The following is a 23,258-nucleotide window of genomic DNA, read 5'->3' as shown; positions in this document are numbered from 1 at the left end:
TCTCTCTTCCTCTCCCTTTCTCTCTGAAATCAATAAAAATATAATAAATACATAAAAAGAATATACAGCCCTTGCTATTTCCTTCAGAATGTGAAAGCTAGAATAATTTTAAAACAAATATATATGAAGCAGAAAGCTCCAAGCCAGTACAGCTTTCACTTTCCTAAAAGGAGCTGTATAAGAGAGAGGAAAACAACTTTTTGTCATCAATAAACTTCCAGAATTTGTTTTGATCACATTTACAGTATTATGAACGTGCTAAATTCATACAATGTAAATAAAAGAAAAGTCTTGGGGGCTAAAATATCTCAATTTTTATAAAAATTTAAAAGCACTATTAAAATAAATTTAATGCCTTATACCATGTTATCACAAAATATTAAAATAGATATCTATGTTGCTGATATTTGTACTTCATATATATTATTTTACTCCATTTATATTCTATTTGCCTAAGATTTATTGAGCACCTCTGTGAAAAGAAGGCCCTGTTTGGGATATGAAGATTCAGGAATAAAGAAATAAAGTACCCAGTTTCTCTCCAAGCATACAAAAATCAGCTTGTTATAAAACATAACTATACTAGGATTTCTGAATAATAATTATAATACAAATCAACTTATGAAAATTAAATCGCCCAAATTTCTTTTCTGGTATATTCATTGCCTAAAAACTTCAAGAATTTTTGTAAATGTGGTAGACGCTGGACCGGTATGATTTAATTTGTTTACAATTCAAAAACAGAAAGCCATATACACAAACACAAGAGTATCCAAAGTATACACAGACTGCTAGGAAAAATCCAGAAACCCTTATGCACAAACACACGAGAATCCAAAGTAAACACATAGGTAAGTATATTAGTTCCTTAATTCTACTTAATCAAAAAGGATTTCCTCTGAGCATTTCCAGGTACATTTGCTTTCTGAGGAAAGAAAAATACTAAAGTTTTCACCTAAAAAAAGACCTCATTAACCATCAACACTAATAAAAGAGAAAAATCGTAATTGGCGTACGAGCTACCCTTTTCATTGGCTAATCAGGGCTATATGCAAATTAACTGCCAACTGAGATGGCAGTTAACTGCCAACAAGATGGCGGTTAATTTGCATATGTAGGCACAATGCAGGGAGGCCAAAGGGAAAGCAGGAAGAAGCCCACTGCCACTGACAGTGATTGGAAACCCAGGGGGGAGCTAAGAGCTGGGGGGCAGGGCAAAGGTGGCCCTGGGGCCGCCTTTGCCCTGCCCCCCAGCCATGATCAGAGAATCAGGTGCCTTTTCCGCCCTGGCCAGTGATAGCAGGAAGTAAGGGTGGAGCCAGCGATGGGAGCTGGGCACGGTCGAAGCTGGCAGTCCCAGGAGCTAGGGGTCCCTTGCCTGGGCCTAAAGCAAAGCCCACGATCGTGGGGCCGCTGCAGCTGCGGGTCCCCGCTGCCCGGGCCGAACGCCTAGGCCAGAGGCATCAGGCCTGGGCAAGGGGCCGATCCTGCGATTGGAGGGTGATGGGGGTCAACGCCTGAGGGCTCCCAGTATGTGAGAGGGGGCAGGCTGGGCTGAGGGACACTCCCCCCCCACACACACACACCCAGTGCACGGGGATCAGCGGAGCCGCGAGGCCTCCCTGCACCGGCATCAGTGTGACAGGGGGCAGTGCCCACACCCCCTGAACCCCCTGATCGCCCTGCGGCTCTGTGTGCGACAGGGGGCGGGGCCACAACCTCCCTATCCGCCCTGCTCTGTTCGGGACAGGGGAAGGCGCCCCAACCCCCTGATCAGCCCTGCTCTGTGCCTGATAGGGGGGAGCTGCCCAACCCCCTGATCGCTCTGCGGCTCTGTGTGTGACAGGGTGCAGTGCCCCAACCCCCTGATTGGCCCTGCTCTGTGCGTGACAGGGGGTTGCACTGCAACCTCCCCATCGACCCTGCCTTGAGTGTGACAGGGGGCGGTGCCCCAATCCCCCAATCGGCCCTACCCTGAGCGTGACTGAGGGTGGCATCGCAACCTCCTGATCCTCCCTGCTCTGTGCATGACATGGGGCGGTGCCCCAACTCCCCAAATGGCCCTGCTCTGAGCCCGACCAGGGGCTGCACCTAGGGATTGGGCCTGCCTTCTGCCACCCGGGAGCAGGCCTAAGCCAGCAGGTCGTTATCTCCCGAGGGTTCCCAGACTGGGAGAGGGCACAGACCGGGCTGAGGGACCCCCCCTCCCTCCCCGAGTGCACAAATTTTTGTGCACCGGGCCTCTAGTTTAAGATGATATGCAACATCATATAGGACTCAAACTGACAGATCATATACAAATGTATCAATTCAACCATACTTCTGTATTAATGAAAAAGATAAATTACAGCACACTCAAGCACTTTTTGCCTAAATCAACAATAGAAATAATACAAAAGGCAACAAAATACATTTGAAGATGTCAGAAAAGGGAAATCATAGTTGTTATTGTTGTTTTTAAGAGTGTTAATACAAGTAAGTCTTTTACTACAGATACTAACATCTCCGGCCTTACTGTAGAATTCAATAATCAATCGTGAACTTAATGAAACAACTATAAACCTTCCAGGCTACACCAAGGTTTTCCATTCTCTTTCTAGAGCCTATGAATTACTCAGATAACATGTACACACATACACACACACTTCCACTTCGTGATCTCTGGCAATTGTTTCAGTAATAAATGTCTAACTAGTATCCAGTGATCAGCAAAAGTACTACATTTCCCAAAGTGGGACCTACTGAAGACCTAGAATAGTAAAACCTGGGATATTTAAAGTGCAGATTCCTAGGGCTCACCCCAAATTTAATGAATCAGAATCTATGGGTATGGAGCCAGAGAATCAGAAAATTTGATAAGCATGCCCAGAAAATTTCAGTCAATTTGCATATTAACTTTTTATTTTATAGGATAGGATAAATACAGCCCTTTAAAGGTGATTTAGAACTTCTTTCCTTTATGATTGCCTTTCATGTTCATGTTACAGTATTTAGTAACCAATTTTATTTTTTTATGTTTTTACTGATTTTCAGAGAGAGAGAAAGGAAGAGGATAGATAGAAACATCAATGAAAGCGGAACATCATCAATTGGCTGCCTTCTGCACACCCCCCTACTGGGGATCGAGCCCAAAACTCAGGCATGTGCCCTAACTGGGGACCACTTGGTTCCTGGGTTGATGCTCGACTGCTGAGGCACACCAGCCGAGCTTTAGTAACCAATTTTATATTAAGTATCTTAGAGGCTGGGGAAAAGAGCACAGAATAATGATTAGCCACAGACTGAACCCTTATGTTCCACATTTATTTAGAGATAATCTTGTCTACAGGAGGACTAGCTCCCAAGAGAAGAAAGGCAAAAGAGAAGAAAGGAAAAATAAGACAAAAGTATAGAAAGAAGGGTTTTTTAATCTTTCCAGTCTTTCAGCGCCTGATTCATGCTCTCTCTCTTCAAAAACTTATACCTAACTTATACTCAGGCCTGCCAATCTCTACAAGTTAAGAATAAGTTCCTCAGTTTCATCACATAATGAAGATTTTTTTAAAAGACAGTATTATGTTTGTGAATTTAAAATATTTTTAAATAAGCACTTAAGATACAAATAGAGATTAACCAGAACAGTTAATCTGGTCCCTGGCCAGTGTTCAGAGGAAGTCTAAGCTGCTACTACCATGACTACAAAATTCTGACTCAGTTCCTTGGCAGACTGGACCAATCCAGTTGCTGGTCACTCAAGAACAAGCTCTAGTTCTAACCCAGGAGCCTACATGTGAAAGCAGAGATGAGATGTCTTGGTGTATTAGAAGCAATATAATACAACCAAAACAATAAATACTGGCTTTTTGTTGTTTTCCACTACCAAGTGACACCTCTCTTTATCCTCTCCACTCACATGACCAAAAAAAAAAAAAAAAAGTAATAAGAGCCAAGAAATGTGAAAGAGACCAAAGAGCATGCAGTTAGAATTCAAATTTAGCCCAATGATGCCAACTAGGATTCAGGAAAAATAGTTCTAGGATCTCAGTAATACCAACGTATAGTTTACTACAATGCTTCCTAAGTACTTCCTTACTAAGCCAGAAATGTTTGTAAATATGTACACATACTAGCCATAAAAAACAATAGGCAGACTGCCCTCTCATTTTGAAAATGTTCCTCTTTCTTTTTTATTGATTTATTTTTATTTTTTTAAATGCACATACTTTATTTTTTCTTAAAATATAGTTGACATACAATATTAGTGTCAGGTGTACAAAACAATGATTCAACATTTATTTATACATCTTACGAAGTGATCTCCACTTTAAGTCTAGTAACCATCTGTCAATGTGCAGTGTTCTTACAATATTGTTGACTACATTCCCTATGTTGTACATTATATTCCTGGATCTATTTATTTTATAACTGGAACTTTGTTTTTTTGTTTTTTAGAGAAGACGGGATAGAGAAACATTGATCCGTTGCCTCCCGTACGCGCCCCCACAGGGAATCAAATCCGCAACCTGGGCATGTACCCTGACTGGAAATTGAACCCGCCACCTTTTGGTTTTTCAGGACAACACTCCAAGCAACTGAGACACACCGGCCAGTGTGAAAATGTTTTCCTTTCAATGTGATTCTATCTTGTTTGATTGATACTGTCAAATATACATATAAAAAGAAAAATAATATTCTAAGCAATGCAGCACAGTATAAACTAAAATGACCAAATTTATCCATTTCCCCAACCCTTCAAATTCCTTCCCCCATGCCAAAGCAATTATTATTAACAGATGGTTGTTGTTGTTGGGGGGTGGGGGGGAAGGGCGTATTCGTAGATAAACTCTCCACTTATATATAAGCATGGATATAGCATTTTTAAGGCTTTTTTTACATAAAGAATATCATACTTAGATTGATTTAAAACTTGCTTTTTTCACCAATATCTCCTTCAACTGCTATATCAGCCTATGTAAGACTACCTCAGCTTTGTTAATGGCTTCACCATATCCCTCTGTATGTGAGAATATACCATAACTTATTTTAGCCAGTCCACCATTAAAGAACATTCCGTTTGTTTCTTTTGGTCTTATTTTGTTTGGCAATTTTACACAATGCTGTCATGAATATCCTTGTTCACTCAGCAGTGAATACTTACAGCTAATATACCTTTAGGGAAAATTCTTTAAATGTAAAATTCCTGGGTCAAATGGTATATGTACTTGAAATTTTAAAAGACAATACCAAAGTACACTCCAAAATCGTTCAATAAATTTACATTTCTACTAACCATGTCTGAGTGTCCCACATCTCCAATGCTCGGTGTTATCAAGCTCTTTATATTTACAAACCTAGCAGTTGTTTTAAAATGGTATCTCGTTGCTTTAATTTGCATATTTTTTCACTCATAAGTGAGGCTAAGAATCTTTTCAGATTTTTATTGGTTGCTTTTTCTATTTTTTTTCTCCCTATAAATGGCATGCTCCAATTTTGCCCATTTTTATATTAGGCTGTTAATATTTCTTCTTACTAACATTAACATTTATTTTTATGTTTAGGAAACTTGTCCTTGACATGTATGTTAAAAATATACCTACCAGATTATGTCTATTAATTTTACTTAAATAATTTTTTGGCCATGTGTAGTCAAATTTGTTCATATCTTTATGTTTTCTGGATTTTGTTCATTGCTTAAAAATCATTTTCCCATACCCAAGATAATAAATATATGACCTTATGAATGCTCATAACAGTTCCACTGACAATCTAGAATTTGTTTTTGGGTTACAGAAAGTGGTAGGAAATCCAGTTTTGTTTTGTTTGTTTTCTTTTCCCCTTATTGAACCAGCCAGTTTTCTAAGACCATTTATTAGATAATCCATCTATTCTATCTATTGATATTAAATAGCATCATCATCAGATACTAAATTCTCATTACTATACAGGCATAAATGAATTCTCTCTTTTGTTCTATTACTGTATCTATCCCTACACGGGTACAAATTCTTTACTACTCTATTACATCTATTAGTTCTATTACATCTTTATTACTCTACTATAGGCCCGGTGCACGAAATTCGTGCACAGGGGGTGAAGGGGTGGGGGAGGAAGGTCCCCTCAGCCCAGCCTGCACCCTCTCCAACCCAGGACCCCTTGGGGGATGTCCAACTGCTGGTTTAGGCCCGATTCTGGGGATAGGGCCTAAACCAGCAGTTGGACATCCCTCTCGCAATCCGGGACCGCTGGCTCCTAACCGCTCAACTGCCTGCCTGCCTGATCACCCCTAACCATTCTGCCTGCCAGCCTTCTTGTCCCCAACTTCCCCCCCTTGCCGGCCTGCTCACCCCTAACTGCCTCTGCCTCGGCCCCACCACCATGGCTTTGTCCAGAAGGTCTCCCGGTCTAATTAGCATATTACCCTTTTATTAGTATCGATTATTCAAACGTTCAGTGAGCACTTCCTAAGCTGCACTGTGTCAGAGATACAGAAATGGTGAAGACACAATCCCTTGGCTAAAAAACGTATTCCCCTAACCTCTAGTTATAACATGGCACACTTATAATAAATTCATAGTTATATGTTAGAACCTCAAGAAATATAAACAGTCTCACTAGAACTTTGTTTCACAACTTAGCAAATATAAAGTAGTTGAAAATCAAATATCATGTTTCTAGATAAATATTAAGTCTTAGCATCTCAAAATGGGTATCATTTCCCTTCCTATAAGTACAGAGATAAGTCTAGAAAGGCTCTGAAACCATAGCTTTGAAAAGAGGGTCAGAAAAAGGCAAAAGAAACTCCCTTTCTACACCATTTCATTAAACTTTCAAACAAGAAACAGAATATTAAAATTTCAGAAATGAAGTATCATTGTAAAAACAACAAGCTCACTTTGAAAAATGTTACACATCAAAAGGATTCTCTACCTTAATATTATGTTAACAAATAAGCAACAAAAAATTAATATTCATATTATTGTTCTTTGAAAAAATTTATCTATTAACACTACCAAGGAAGTTGCAACTGCTCTGACATGGCACAAACCTACCTGTGCACATGATTCTTCAGGTGTTTTGGCACTAACTGAATAAAGTGCTGGGAGATCTAGTCTGTGCACAGAGAATTTTTCTAGAGTGTGCAAAAGCGCTGGAGCAAGGTGAGAAGTTTGACCTGAGCCTCGTTCTCCAGACAGCAATAATCTTGGCCTATAAGAGGTTGGCTGATGATATGGTGACCTGCAATACATGTAAGACATAATAATTATTTTGAAACCATACACTCTGAAAATCAATATGAAATATTAGGCAATATATTTACATTAAAAGAACATAACTCCAAATTAATAGAACTTCCCTATCTCTCTTATTTTTTAAGTGAATAATTCTTCATTAATTAGTTTTAAAATGCTGATCTCTCTGACCATAATAACCAAGAGGTAAAAGTATAAAAACCACTTCTAAAAAAAGTAAAAATATATTAACTTGGAAAATGTTTCAGACACTATATGTGATTTAGTTATTATTGATCCATGGTCAAATGTTAAGAATCCCATTTCAACAAGGAGGTACATCTGAAGATTATACAAAATATAGGACTTTTTTTTTAATGGTTAAAGTGTTAAATTGTATGTATTTTAACCACAATTTTTTAAATGGGGGTAGGACTTTTTCATGGCAGCTAATTTTGTTTCTAGGCTAATACCCTCAAATATGACATCTAAAGCCCTACACTAGAGAAGGTAGGTTTACGAAAATATATTAATGAAATTCAAGTAAATAAAACAAATTCATATACAATTACTATAGGTAATGAAGTAAATTCTAAGCAATGCAATAAGCAAATAAATAGAACTAATGGGAAGAAATAGAGAAAACACTGTTACTTGAAAAGGAAGATTATGTACTAGAAAATCCAAAAGAATCATCTAATAATTGTCAGAATCTACCAGCAAAGTAATAAAACAAAAGATGGAAACAGAAAGGCAAAAAGATTTCCTAAATACCATCAAGAACCAATATAAAAAAGAAATGAGATCCTATTTACAACTGCAAAAACACAAATAGCAAAACAAACAATATTATAAGAAAAGTATGTATAGAGAACAACATAGACTGATGAAAAGGGAAAGATCCAAAGACTGAGAACCAGCGATCAGGCTATCAATCCCCAGAAGGAAAGAAGGGGAGGGAGGGGGTAAGGGGAAGAGATCAACCGAAGGACTTGTATACACGCATATAAGCCAAACCAATGGACATGGACAACAGGGGGATGGTAGCATGAGTGTGCCGGGGGGGGGGGGGGGGGGGGGGAGGTTGGGGGTTAATGGAGGGGATGAGGACACATTTGTAATACCTTAATCAATAAAAAAGAAAGAAAAGTATGAAACGATATAGAATACATCATGAGTCTGATTTTATAAAGACGTCAATACATATATATATGTATGTATTTTATTTTATACATTTAAAAATTCAAATCAAAATCCCCAAAGAATTTGAGAGAGGAAGATTTAAAGCTTATTCACCACATTATCTGGAAAAAATAATCAAGAAATTTTTGAAAAAAGATGTTAGGTCCAATTTTACATTTAAACCTATTTTACTAACAAACACTTCATACAAATTTATCATTTAATTTTCTTTTTTTTAATATTTTATTGATTTTTTTTACAGAGAGGAAGGGAGAGAGATAGTTAGAAACATCGATCAGCTGCCTCCTGCACATCTCCCACTGGGGATGTGCCCGCAACCCAGGTACATGCCCCTGACCGGAATCGAACCTGGGACCCTTCAGTCCACAGGCCGACGCTCTATCCACTGAGCCAAACCGGTTTCAGCCATTTAACTTTCTTAACATATCTGTGAAATACGTAGTTTCCGCCTATTAAACAGACGAAGAAACCAAGGCTCAGAGAGTTGGAGTGGGAAAAAGTACAATTTCCCAAAATTAAATTTGGCAAGTATGTCAAATACATACCAAAATATATATGCAAGGATATCTGCAACTTATCTCACTCCCAAAAACTCCCTTACCTCTTAGTATTCTCTATATTTTTTCATAGTATGTATCTTCTAACATTTTATTTCTCTATTACACTTACTGTTCTTTGTCTGTTTCCATCTAAAACATAAGCTGAATGGGAGTAAGGATCATAGCCCATTTTGCTCACTGACATATTCTAGGTACCTAGGACAGCATGCAACACATGATGGGCACTTTGAATGAATGAATGATTCAAATAAACAAGATGTTATTTTCGTGTATTTGGTTGGCAAAGATTTAAAAAGACAAATTGTACTAGAATTGATAAGGCTATAGGAAAAATATTAGTGATAAAAATGAAATTGGTACTACCTTTCTGGAAGCAATTTAACAACTTGTATCATGTTTTCAAATATATATACCCTTTGACACAGTGATCACAGTTTTAAAAATTTACCCTAAGTACTGAATCAGATGATAGTGGTACAAAAATGTATACTTAGAAATTTGACTACCATAGCACTACTTATAGAAGAGGAAAATTGGAAACTTCAATTTTTATCAGTAAGGTTATATAAAATAAGAAACATCTAAGAAATAAAGTACTGTGCAGCTATTTTAAAAGAATGGCATTAAATATACTGACATGAAATAACATTCCCAACATAATGGATAAAACAGCAAGATATATTAAAAACCTTACAAGGAGGATATAGTTTATATAAGATATTATGTGGGTCTGTCTATATGCACAAGAAGGGTGGTCACCAAAACTAACAAATATTACCTTCAGATGCCTGGGCTTTAATTTTTACTTTCTTCTTTATGCTCTTCTTTATTACTTGAATTTTCTACAGAGTATATCATCTTTCTAATTAGAAAAAACAAAGCTATTTTCATTTGGAAAACCTCAGAAACCTGTGTTTCTCATCCCCTTATGGCAATATATTGTAAGAAAGTAAACTTATTTTCCATCATAAGGGTTCTCTACCAGATTGACAGACCTTAAATATCTTTACTTATATTTCATCTTAAATCTAAATTAAACGTTTCAACACTGTTTTAGGAAACTATTCCCAGAAACAGAAACCCACAGCAATGCCCAAGCTAATGTTACTGGAGACCAGGATTAAAGTCATGCTTTCTATGTGTCTAGCACCTTTTTTTTATTGGTCTGGCACGCTAACACACGTTGTTCAAACCAGAAGTCAAACCAATAAAAAACTAACCAAAAACATTGTGTACTCCTTATTAAAGGCTTAAATTCTAACATGTATATTTCTTAGAAAGTATAAAAATATTCTTGTCTAACCTACCCAGAAAAGCAATGCATTTTCCTATCTACATATTAAGCTCAGAAATCAATTTGGAAACTGCATAGTATAAGAGAAAGAATATGATCCCAGGAAACAAACAGTCCAGACCCTGGCTCTGCCACCCGCTAGCAGCATGATCATGGGCAATTAACTTAGTGTTTCAGTTTCATCATCTATAAAATAATGATACCACAAATTAGCTATATGATTATTTTAAGACCTATATGAATTATCATACATAAGGCCCCAAGCTTTATACATTTACCACACATCTAGTTTGCAATGAACATCAGATGCTAACTCCAATCCCTTCATACTCAAAAAAACAGCAAATGTCACTATTTCTCCTGCAAAGCCCTCCTGGACTTCCCAATGAAAGCTTCTTAGTTCTGCTTTCATAGCACCTAAGCCATATTGCAATGTTTGTCATCTCCAATAACAAGAACATCTCCAGACTAAGAATGTTATACTTTAATCATACGTATGTCTTCAGCACCTAGTACAGTGCCTGTCATACAGTAAACACATAAAAGCTGGCACAATGGGTGGAAAAGAAATAAATGAATAAGATTTATCAAAACATCTATAACAAAAAAAAAGCTTATTTTAGAATATACACCTGTCTCAGTATTAAAGTCAAATCAGAGCTAGAAAAGCTTATGTAAAGGAAGCTAAAATTAAACCAATTTCAAAAAGGCTAAACTAGCCCTAGCTGGTTTGGCTCAGTGGATAGAGTGTCGGGCTGTGGACTGAATGGTCCCAGGTTCAATTCTGGCCAAGAACACATGCCCGGGTTGTGGGCTCAGTCCCCAATGTGGGTCAAGCAAGAGGCAGCCAATTAATGATTCTCTCTCATCACTGATGTTACTATCTCTCTCTCCCTCTCCCTTCCTCTCTGAAATCAATAAAAAAATTACAAAAAAATTTCTCATCTAAAAATCTATTTCTGTATCACTTTACTGACAACAGAACTATCTTATAAAATTGGAACATATTATCTTTTGATAGTTTCTTAGCTCTGCTATCATGTATTTCAAATCCAAATAACTGAAATTGTCAAAACAATCTACACACACACACACACACACACACACACACACACACAGAGGCTAGCTAGGTGGGAAGAGGAGGATGTTTGGCTTTCCCTTAGCCATGAATAAAGTAGATCTGTAAAATTACTGAAATAGTCTAAGAAAATTTCCCTGAGGGCATAAAAGTAATGACCCAGGAGTAAAAGAAGAAAGTTTCTAATAAAAGAGCTTGCTGTTAAAAGAAAAAAAGAGTAAATGAAAGTAATTTATTCTCATTTTTAAAAATGCAAAATAAACAAGTTATCAATGCAAATAATTAAAATAACATTTTACCAAAATCTACATGGGAGAAACTTCAATTCAAGTTGAAAACTTAGATTTGTTCAAAATACGTCAAAAGGAAAATTACTTAAACGTAACATACAACCCAACATCTTCAAATAAAAGTGCAATTAGACTTACCTGACTGAAGCATTATGGTCCTTTAACTCTTATAATAATTATGTAAATGCAAGTGATGATGCTATTAGTATTTGAAACTACTTGGTCCCTTAATTTAAAATTAGATTAGCACTAATATTGTTTACCCATTAAAGTGCACAGCAAAAGCTGCTTTAATATAGATAAAGGTGAATGTAAATAGAAATCTAAATTAGGAAAGTGTAAACTAATGGGATTTTTGAGAATTGAAAAGTTACTTGTTTAATTACTGAGCAATTTCTAATTCAAAATCTTTTTAGTACCCTTAGAGTCCCTAAATTATCATCTGAAACTTATTGTAAATTAAAATATTCTAACCATGGTAAATAATTCACTTCTGTTCATTTTAGTTCAAATAAAAAGCAATAAAATTAAGGACATAAGTTGATTTTCTAAAGGTAACCAACCCCTCCTTCCACCTTGGTTTAAATAAAAGTCACACAATTGGTTTAGAAAAAATCTTTACAATTGACCAATAAACCAATTTATTACTACCACACACAAAAAAATATACACAGTAAGTGTTCCAGAACTGGTCCAAACAGAAAATCAAAGTCCTCAAGATTATAACCATAAATAAAAATATACCATAATTCTAACCATAAAGTAGTAAAAATCATGCTAAATGGAAAGAAATGTGATTTACATTACTTACATTGTAAAATGAAGGTAGGATTTATGTACAGCAGCAGCTGATGACTGTTTCTTTGGTGATCCTGAATGACAACTGGTCTCAAAAATTGATAAAGCATTCTCATCTTCACTATCATCTAAAACTAGAGTATCTATATCTGTTCAAAAACAAACAAAAAACAAATCACAAAGATTGAGGCTTATCACGTCATTTAATATTAATGCTCTACAAAAGCTAAGGAAAATTGGTTTAAAAATCAAATGAACCAGAAGCATGGAGACATGGAACAGACTGACATACCTCAATCTTTGAGGGGACCAGAAAACATAAATCAAAGAACTTATATACTTATTAGAGGCCCAGTGTACAAAATTCGTGCACAGGTAGGGTCCCTAGCGGCTAGCAGCTGCCGGTTGCCCAGCTGCTGGCCATTGGCCGGGGATTCCCTTCCCTGGCTGCTGGCCGCCAACCGGGGCCTCCCTTCCCCGGCTGCCGGCTGCCAGCCAGGGCCTTCCTTTGTTCCATGCCACCCCCTGATGGTCAGCACACATCATCGAACTCCCGGTCGGTCGAACTCACAAGGTGACATTCTGCATAATAGGCTTTCATATATATAGATATGCATAGGCCATGGACATGGGCAATAGGGTAGTGAAGACCTGGGAGAGGGGGAGAAAGGCTTGGGAGGAGGGGGAAAAGGGGAGGAAATGAGAGGTATCTGCAATACTATCAATAATAAAAAAATATATTTAAAAATATCAAATGACATTAGTAAGTTATCAAATAATACAGATTGAGCAGGCAAATTGACAAACTGCACTGTTTTGAATAATTTATAAGTGAAAGAGACTACTTAAGTGTTGTAAGATATAATTTGGGAGACTTCAATGACTACAAGAAGACTGAGAAGAAATGGCACTCGCATAAAATACCCATCCATCCTATTTACTAAAAATCTCTAAGTTAAATTTTTTTAGTTGTTTAAAGCAGCAGTCACCAACTGGTGGTCCATGAGGTCCAAAAGGTTGGCGACCACTGGTTTAAAGTATTACAAATACTCTTCAAAGTTCATCGGCCTTCCTCTGATTAGCTCATGAACTTAACGTTTTCCTGTAAATGAATAGGAAAAGTAGCTTTCTGTTTTTGAAGGCAGCTTTCTGTCTTTATCTCAGGTCCAAACTACAATCTTGAGGCTAGAATCCAAGATCTTTTATAACCTGACTAGAGGCCCGGTGCACAAAATTTGTGCAAAGGGTGGGGGGGTGTTCCCCTCAGCCCAGCCAGCACCCTCTCCACTCCGGTATCCCTCTCACAATCCGGGACCACTGGCTCCTAACTGCTCACCTTCCTGCCTGCCTGGTCGCCCCCAACTGTCCCCCCTGCCAGCCTGGTTGCCCCTTACTGCCCCCCTCTGTCAGCCTGGTTGCCCCACGCAGCCTGCTGTTCAGTCATTTGGTTGCCCCTCACTAACCCCCCTGCCAGCTTGATCACCCCCCACAGCCTGCTGCTCAGTCGTTTGGTCGCCCCTCTCTAACCCCCCTGCTGTCTTGATCACCCCCAAATGCACCCTTGCAAGCCTGGTTGCCCCCATGCAGCCTGCTGCTCAGTCATTTGGTCGCCCCTCACTAACCCCCCTGCCGGCCTAGTCGCCCCATGCAGCCTGTTCCGTCATCCATTTGGTTGCGATGGTCACTTAGGCTTTTATTATTATGGATTCTAGTGTACTTCCTCACTAAAAATTTATACTTCATTAATACAGCAAACCAGACTGCCCTGCCAATAAAAACAAGTGATGAGTAGAATCCAGAGGGGCTTTATAGTACCATAATGAAGAGCATGGGTTCTGAAGTCAGGGTCCCTGGGTTTGAGTAAGCCCTAGAACAGGGGTGGGCAAACTTTTTGACTCGAGGGCCACAATGGGTTCTTAAACTGGACCGGAGGGCCGGAACAAAAGCATGGATGGAGTGTTTGTGTGAACTAATATAAATTCAAAGTAAACATCATTACATAAAAGGGTACGGTCTTTTTTTTTTTTTTTTTTTTTTTTTTTTAGTTTTATTCATTTCAAACAGGCCGCATCCGGCCCGCGGGCTGTAGTTTGCCCACGGCTGCCCTAGAACTTACTGAGTGACCCTATATAAGTGAATACCTTCCTCAATCTCCCAGTTTCCTCATTTATAAAATAAGAGTACCTACCCCACAGGATTGTTATGAGAATTAATAAACAACAATTTATGTAAGGGCTTTATAATAATAAAATAATTGTAAGCCATTATTATTATAGTCAACTTCTCAAAAGACCATAACACTCCTACATTAAGACAATCAGAATGTCCCAAGAGCAAATAAACAAACATTCACGTGTGTATTTTTAATACAAATTCACTAGTCAACTACTATATGCTAGGCAGCATGCCAGGCCAGGAATACACAGTTGTGATCAAAAAAGGTATATTTTCTATATCCATGGCAAATATAAAAGAGAAACACATAAATAAATAAGCTTATGAGGAAATTCAAAATTTATTTATTTATGCTTGTACTTGTTTCATTTTAACAATACAAAAAAATAATTTTAGTACCTTCTTTCTTGTCACTCTGGCTAATTTCAGCATGAGGAAACACTTTTTGCAGGACTGCCAGGATATTGTTGAAGCTTCTTTCTAGCAGTGGCCTTATGATGGGGGATAGTGCATGTCCCGAAGACATGACAGCACGCTGGGAAGCAGGCACAATATTCTGCATTGCATGATAAAAATCTTGAGCGCTGAGCACTATTGAGGAAACATCTAGCTGCAGTTTATGGCTGCTGGCATAGATCTGGGGGTAACGCCTCCGCAGGGCAATCAGGGCAGCTTCAGTGCACAGGGCCTTGATATCAGCTCCACAATACCCTAATGCACAAAAGGAAAGGACAACAAAGGTAAGTTCATTCTTCTAAGGCCCACTATGTTTCACAAATATCCACATCTTTATCTAAGGAAATAATACAAAAATCAATAATTATTTGTAATTTTATCAGCAAAATGAAAGTTGACCATTTAAAATCACCTAATAAAATTGTTTATTCATTAAGACTAAAATGTTTTGAATATTAACAAACACATGAACTAATAATAGTAAAATAAGTCATGTATTTTGTGCCAATACCACTGATGATAATGTGCAATTTTTCTTCAAAAGAGGTTTTAAAAGAATAATAGTTTCATCTCAATCCTTCATCAATATTCCCAATCATTAATTTAGTCTTTATGACAGTACAGTTACCTATCAATTTTTTCAATATTACTAATTTCCAAACACATATAATAGTGTAATAAAAAATAGCACATAAGCAGAAACTTCAAAAACAGAGCTATTCTACTACCAACTCTGAGTGCCACTGACAAGCAAGTTGATATCTAATTACCCAAAAAATTATATTTTAAAGTTGTGATCATCTCTGATAGCTCCAAAACATTAAAGAGAATAAAAATTCATTAATTTTTCACATTAACTTCACGTGTTACATATTACCTTTTTTTTTTTTTTAGCTTAAAACGACTGATGATCTAGTTCTAAGGAATATACCAACAAGGATATTATCCATTACCCATATTTAAATGATTAAAATAGTTAAACAACAGATCAAGCCCCCGATGCTTTTAAGTCATTGCATTCATTTAAGCAACAAATACAAAAATACACTATTTATTAGGTCTTTAACACAAAAATAAAGAAAACTCAAACTAACCATGTTGTTTTTTATATTAGCAATTAAACTAGCATTTGGCCACCTTTATCAATTACACCAGCAGGGGGAACCACTTGACCTAGTTATAGAACATTAGTCTCTAAGCTCTTCAAAGAGTGGTATCAGGCTTATTTATCTTTTTATACCTCACAATGGTCTCATTGAACATTTAAATACTGAAACAAAATTGGAGATTAGACAGGAAAACCACCAATGAGGAGAGAAGAAATGGCCCTACCAGCCGTGGGCAAACTATGGCCCGCGGGCCGGATCCGGCCCATTTGAAATGAATAAAACTAAAAAAAAAAAAAAGACCGTACCCTTTTATGTAATGATGTTTACTTTGAATTTATATTAGTTCACACAAACACTCCATCCATGCTTTTGTTCCGGCCCTCCGGTCCAGTTTAAGAACCCATTGTGGCCCTCGAGTCAAAAAGTTTGCCCACCCCTGCCCTAGACTAACTGGTAGAAAAAAATACATTAAGGGACAAACCCATATAAATCAAACTGCAGGTGATTCACATATCTATAATGAACTATATCCCTATTATGAATAGAGCAAATAATTCTGTTAATCAAGTCTTACAAATAACAGGGGGGTGGAGGGAGGGTCCTCTTTACCCTGCTCTCTTTTTTCCATAGCACTCACCACCAAATCATTTACCTATTATCTTTATTTCTGCCTTCCCCAACTGGAATGTGAGCTCTGTGAGAGTAGGGGTATTTGTTTTGGTCACTAAGGATTCTCAGATACAGAGAATAATGCCTGGCCTGGCATTCAGTAGATATCCTATAAATATTTCTTGAGTAAAAGAATGAATAAAAAGAGAAAAAGAGTTAACTCCAGGGTTATATGTAGTTTGGGAAGGTAAAACTGTTAGGTTACTATGTACTACCATAAGAAGTGGATTTACTGAGTCGTGTTCTTTTTAAGAAATCTAAACAATTTTATTATTAAAGCAACTTAATAATTTCAATAAAAGTTATGAAAAAAACATAGAAAGTATTGCATTCCAAAAGAAACATTTACACAGAGCTGGGGGAAACTTAATATGACCTGTGAGAATTTAATGCAGAAAACTATAAGCAGATTAAGGGTTAACACTGTCCCATGACAGCAATCCATCTCCCAAATAATTCTGCAGAATAACAAAATTTACCATTACTCTCTCATTTTATTTTCTATTTCTCAGTGAAAAAAAAAGTATCATTTCCTGTGCCATACATATCTGTTAAGTTAGTTCAACAAAATAACTGTAAAACATCAGCTCATAAATTCTTAATGAAATAATCCATTTCAGAGGAAGTAAAGAATAAACTATCATCTTCAAACAATATAAACAACCACTTTTCTTTTTCTCCTTCAAACGTATATAAAGAGGGAAGGAGGGAGGGGGAACTGGATAAAAGGTGAAGAAAGTAGTCAAAGAACATATATACATAGCCATGGACACAGACAACAGAGTGAAGGCCAGGGGAGGGATGCCAGGGACTGGGTGGAGGTAGGCAAAGGGGGGAAGGGCGGGGAGAATGGGAGACCATCTGTAATAGTATCAACAACAATTTTTAAAGTATATACACAGTTAGTGAATATACTATATATGATCCTAATTTTGAGGGCAAAACCTAAGTTAAAAAAGAAAAAAAAACCTCAGAAACAATGCAAAACAAAAAACCACTAAAAGGTATTCTATGTAGTAAATGTTGCCCATATCATTTGTTTGACAAAATAATGTTAATAATTCATATAATAGCAATATAATGTTCATTTTCTTAATTTATTAAAGGTAAGTTAAAAGCTTATCAATAATAGATCCCATTTAAGTAAGTAAACTTTAGATTATAAAAAATAGAATTTATCTTCTTTGCATGTGCTTATGAATGAGAATTATTAGTTTTTATCTGAGTTGCTCAACCTTGACTACTCATCTGAATAAACAATGAAACTGAAACAAAAACAGATTCCCAATAAGCACTAAATCAGAAGCTCTTGTGGTTTAATATTATAAACGTATATTTTCAGAAAGCTTTACAAGTGATTCTTACATACAAAAATATTAAGAACTGAATTAATAATATATTTCCTTTTCTCATGGACACAGACAATAGGGTGATGAAGGCCTGGGGGGGGGGGGCTGGAAGGGTCAATGTGGGGGAAGGGACATATGTAATACTTTCAACAATAAAGATGTGTGTGTGTGTGTATATATATGTGTGTGTATATATATATATATATATATATATATATATATATATATATATACACACACACACACACACACACACACACACACACATTTTTTTTTCCTTTATGAGACTCTAAAACAGAATTAAAAGTACATCAAAAATATGGCTAAATAAATTATATTTGGGTGACCACAATTAAGAGCATATTTTTTCACTTAAGAGCCCTACTTTAGAAAAATAGATGATATAATCATTCTAAACATACTGACTATATACTAAGCCTTTTGAAAGTTAAAAGTTGATGTTAAGGGGAAAAAAACAACATCCTTTTTCATATGAATTCCATAAGCATACTAATTCCACCATTACAATTATAATGCTCTGAAGAACCCAAATATCTAGATATCAAAGAAAAAGCATTTTTTAATACTGGTATTAAGATGGAAATTTGTCTGAAACACTGAAAATAGAAGCTATTCAAAGAGGTTATAGACTAGAAATAGGCAATAATAAATTTTAATTTATTTTTCAAGTAAAACATCAAACATAATGAAGGCTCATAAGATAGATGCCTCAATGATACATTTTCATTGTTTTGGCCCTCTTAGTAAAAATAAATAAATATGATTAGGTTTAAGCTCCTCATTAACCTTAAGCTCCTACTATTTGTGTACATGTCTGCATAACAAAATTATTTGAGCACTACTAAAAAAAATCATACCTATTATGCATGCAAACACCTCCAAGTACTTGGGAATTTATTTCAAGGTAAAAGTTACCAAATCCATAACCTCTAACAAGAGGTCAGCTATTTTTGCAGTTGTTCATCAAGACTTTACAGTCTTTGTTAAGCATGAACTAAACTCATACATGTTAAAACATGTTTGGGGCACATAAAATGATAAACTCATAATGAATTTAAAAATTATTACTATTTCATTCCTGTTTGATTGAGACCTGCATTTGATTTTTTTAATATGAACTGGTTTCACATTAAAATGTCACAACCAAAATCATAATAAAAAATTATAAAGGACTTATATGTCTTTCTCCAAAAAGAAAATTACGTGTATATATAAGCAGATTCTAAACCACCACCACCCCTAAGAAGGCAAGAGAAGTTTTTCAGTCCTATAAGAAATTATGTTTTAAAAATTTTTTTACTTAAGACTAACTAAAAATTAAAATAAATCACTTGAAAAAATATGTAGTGGTCTTTAGAAATGAAAAAGGAAACTAAGATTCTAACATTTAGGATGAAGAATTAGAGTATATAATGTTATTTCACATGGTAGATAGGGTAATAGAAAATAATTTAAAAAGTACCTATGTTTTAGGGAGTTTACAAAATTTTTTGAAGACTTCTTATTTCAATTAAGGATGATTCTGTGACAAATTCACAGAAGAAACTATAAAAAGTCCCCAGTCTAATCTGTACTCTAATACAATATCATAAAAATAGCAGAATATAAGAGGGGTCAAATTTCAAAATGGGAAAAGACTGGATTCTGCACCAAATACCACCCTCTCCCATAAAGCAGCACAGGGCTTTGCGAAGGTCAAGCTAAATGTACATGAAATGGATTTGGCGCATGCTCTCTGATACCAGGCAAAGCTTAAACTGGAGTAGTGCTGGAGAGATTTACGTTTTCTCCTCACCAGAAGATGTCGAGGTCTTTGAGGTTCAAAAGCTGAGAGATGCTGCTTCGGAGATGGAGGTCCCTGTGGATGAAGAGGATAATTCGGATGTAGCTAACTGAATGGACTAATGTTCTATTTAAGTTTTAATTATTTGATGGTGGATCACAATGATTTTTTTAAAAACTAAATTCTTTTTGGTTTTGGTAACTTTAAAGTTTTCCCAAGTAAGCTGTTGATTGTTAGTGGACTTATTTGGGGGATTTCTACATAATGCTTGAAAAGTTCATGGAGAGAGATCTTTTAATTTAGATTTTTTAGGAAATCGAAGGAAAGTTGACAAAAGATGGGGGGGAAAATAAAGGAAAAATACTTATGTGTATACTTGATTGCTTAAATATGTACTCATTTTTATTTCAGACCTGATTAGAGTCAAAACCCCTGAATTCCATCTCCTATGTATGGTCATATATGTACATAAAATACTCTGACCACATCCTTTCAGGACAGTAGTGTCATTCACTCTGTGGGAGATCTTCCATTCTGGGAATGACAACATTAAATTGGAAAGTTTTGTATTTGGGGAAATACTAGCAGATGCCATCTGTATGTTCTTTGAAGACTCCTCTCACTCAACTTCATGAAGATGAGTCCATCATGTAATCTGCAAAGTGAAAGACTACACAGTCCTGCCTTTATCTTTCTGTCAAGTTTACACTTACTTTTCTTAGTAAAATTTCTGAAAGGGGACAATTCCTAAAAGGAAACACTGTAATAACATTATAGAAATCCAGCACTCAATGAAAGGAATATTACTATTGAGCTTTGTTAGTCAATCACCTAATGGCAGTTAAAATTCTAATTTACAAGTGTTCAAACTGCAAGTGCAATATTTAAAATAATTTTTTTTACATTTAAAGGTAGAGCCATATATTGCACCAAGACATAACTATACTCATTCATATTCCAAATATAAGGGTAAAGGAAGACTGAGCAGAAAAAACAATGATAATCAAAGAATTCCAATAGTAGCACTCACCAACACATTTTTCAGCCAGTTCACCTAAAAAAGCATCTGACAATTTTGGATTCCAATCCCTGGTATGAATCTGTAATATGTGTTTTCTTGCCTACAAAGAAAAACACAGGTAAATAAAATATATCAACCCCTCAAATGCATTTGCTGGAAGAAATTTATGGACTAACCATACCCCAAAAAAGTAAATGTTTATTTTTAAAGAATTTAAACACGTTGGCATCCGCATCAACTCTGATTCCCATAATAGCCCTGCAGCGTGGGCAGTGAGATCTTGTCTCTATTTCACACACTAAGACATTTAATATTCAGAGAGGTGAGGGAACATGACTAGTGGCACATATGATTACGTGACTTAGGACTAGATTTCAAAACTAAATTTCACTTTTCTGCCACATCATTTTTATCATTTGAAAATACATGAACAAGAAACTTAATGTTATAATAATCATAACTTTTAGACAAACTTTAGATTTCATAGAACCTTTGGTTCTATCATAGTTATAAAGTACTATGCCTAACAATGAGCTAAATGATAACTAATTTAAGATTTTTTAAAAGTTTGAAGTCAGCCCTGGCTTCTCTGGCTTAATTGGTTGGAGCATCATCCCTGGGTTTGATTACCAGTCAGGGTAAAGACCCAGGTTGCGGATTTGAGGGCACATACAAGAATCAACCAATGAATGCATAAATAAGTGGAACAACAAACTGATGTTTCTCTCCCTTCCTCTCTCTCTCTATAAAATAAATACATAAATACATAATTAAATATTAAACAGGACAGCTAATTTTTTGTCATCATCTGATTTAACATAGCAACACTGTTAAATCACACCCTCCTCACTGATGCACTTTCTTCACTTGGCTTCCAGAATCCCACTCTCCTGTTTTCCTCTGACCTTACTGACTGCTCCTTAAGACAAAGGACTTGGTGCTCTCATCTAGTCTCATACCTTAAATATTATCTAAGGAAAAAAGGTGAACAGCCAGTCCAGGTCTTTTCCACAGACCAAAACCAGAAAAATGGCCTTAGGTTTAGGTCTCACAGCACAGTTTCCTTAAAACATAGTTTCAAGTAATGTGGAAAACTATGTTCAAGATCCATGCTGTACAATACAGTAAGACACTAGCTATATGACGCTATTTTATTTAAATTTTTTAATTAAATGAAATTTAAAATTCAGTTCCTTAGCTACACTAATGACATTTCAAATGCCCAACAGCTACATGTGCCTAGTGGCTATCATACTGGACATTGCTCAATGGACAGTGTAATTAAAGAACATTTTCATTGTTGCAGATAATTGAATTGGGCAATGCTGTTCTGGACCTTGTTTATTATTAAATCTCTTGTGAAGACTGTGATTGGCATAGAAACTCTGAGGCCTACATGACTAGGACAAAATAGAAGACGATTGAGAAATCAAGGTAATGGCTTTCCTGTGCTGAAATGAATACTGGCTGTGTCTCCTAGAACTAAGCATATTTCCCATATACTAGTAAGAGCCAAAAAATATGCTTGGACTGTTGTAAGATATACAAGATAGCTGAGGTTCCCCATGCTGAAGTAGACTGCACCCACTTCAGCTTTGTCTCCTACAACTAAGCAAACTTCTGTACATTGGCACCATCTTGGAAGTTGCACTTGAATAATGAAAATGTTACTGTATATGCTGTGTCCTACCCTGACAAAGTTATGTAAACCAGAGTGGGATTCTGGTGCCAAATTAAAGCCTATGAATTGGGTTGTCAATTCAAAAATGAGACAGCTTCTAGTGGCTGTGCAAATTGACTTCAAATTGAGGTATTAGCTGCTCTATACAGTGGAGCCACTGCCTTAATTTCCCTGGATCAGGGGTGGGGAACGTCCAGCTCGCAGTCTATATAAGGCCCACGAAATCATTTGTGTGGCCCTGCCAAGGCATTAGGGGTGAGTTAATTAAGATGATAATTTTGTATGGCCTGTGAAAGATGTCATAAATATCCAAATGGCTCTTGGCAGAAAAATGGTTCCCCATCCCACCCTATAGTCTTCTAAACTGTCCTAGCAACTAAGTCTTGCATATCTATGTATATAAGCCAAGCATTTTATATAGAACTAGAGGCCTGGTGCACGAAATTCATGCACTGGGGGCGGGGGGTTTTCCCTCAGCCCGGCCTGTTCCCTCTCACAGTCCGGGAGCCCACGGGGGATGTTTGACTTGCAGCTCCCTGTGGGGAGCATCTGTCCCCTGGTTG

At 36.6% G+C, this 23,258-nt stretch overlaps 1 protein-coding gene across 10 annotated transcripts in view; it reads right to left on the bottom strand.

Moving 5' to 3' along the window:
• ATAD2B (ATPase family AAA domain containing 2B) overlaps positions 1-23,258 on the bottom strand; it is a 124,779-nt gene that overhangs the window by 45,587 nt on the left and 55,934 nt on the right. For all 10 annotated transcript variants that reach the window (XR_009448034.1, XR_009448033.1, XM_059660431.1 and 7 more), the window contains 4 exons: positions 21,024-21,114; positions 15,006-15,317; positions 12,445-12,580; positions 7,029-7,215 (listed from right to left, as the gene is read on the bottom strand). Coding sequence is in view for 8 of the 10 variants with exons in the window: in XM_059660431.1 (XP_059516414.1) it covers positions 7,029-7,215; positions 12,445-12,580; positions 15,006-15,317; positions 21,024-21,114 (726 nt within the window). In the remaining 2 variants the exon portion in view is untranslated. The remainder of the gene's footprint in view (positions 1-7,028; positions 7,216-12,444; positions 12,581-15,005; positions 15,318-21,023; positions 21,115-23,258) is intronic.

This window comes from Myotis daubentonii, chromosome 12, assembly GCF_963259705.1.
Source record: "Myotis daubentonii chromosome 12, mMyoDau2.1, whole genome shotgun sequence".
NCBI lineage: Eukaryota > Metazoa > Chordata > Mammalia > Chiroptera > Vespertilionidae > Myotis > Myotis daubentonii.
The sequence above is the reverse complement of the archived record's forward strand: the minus strand, read 5'-3'. Positions and strand labels throughout refer to the sequence as shown.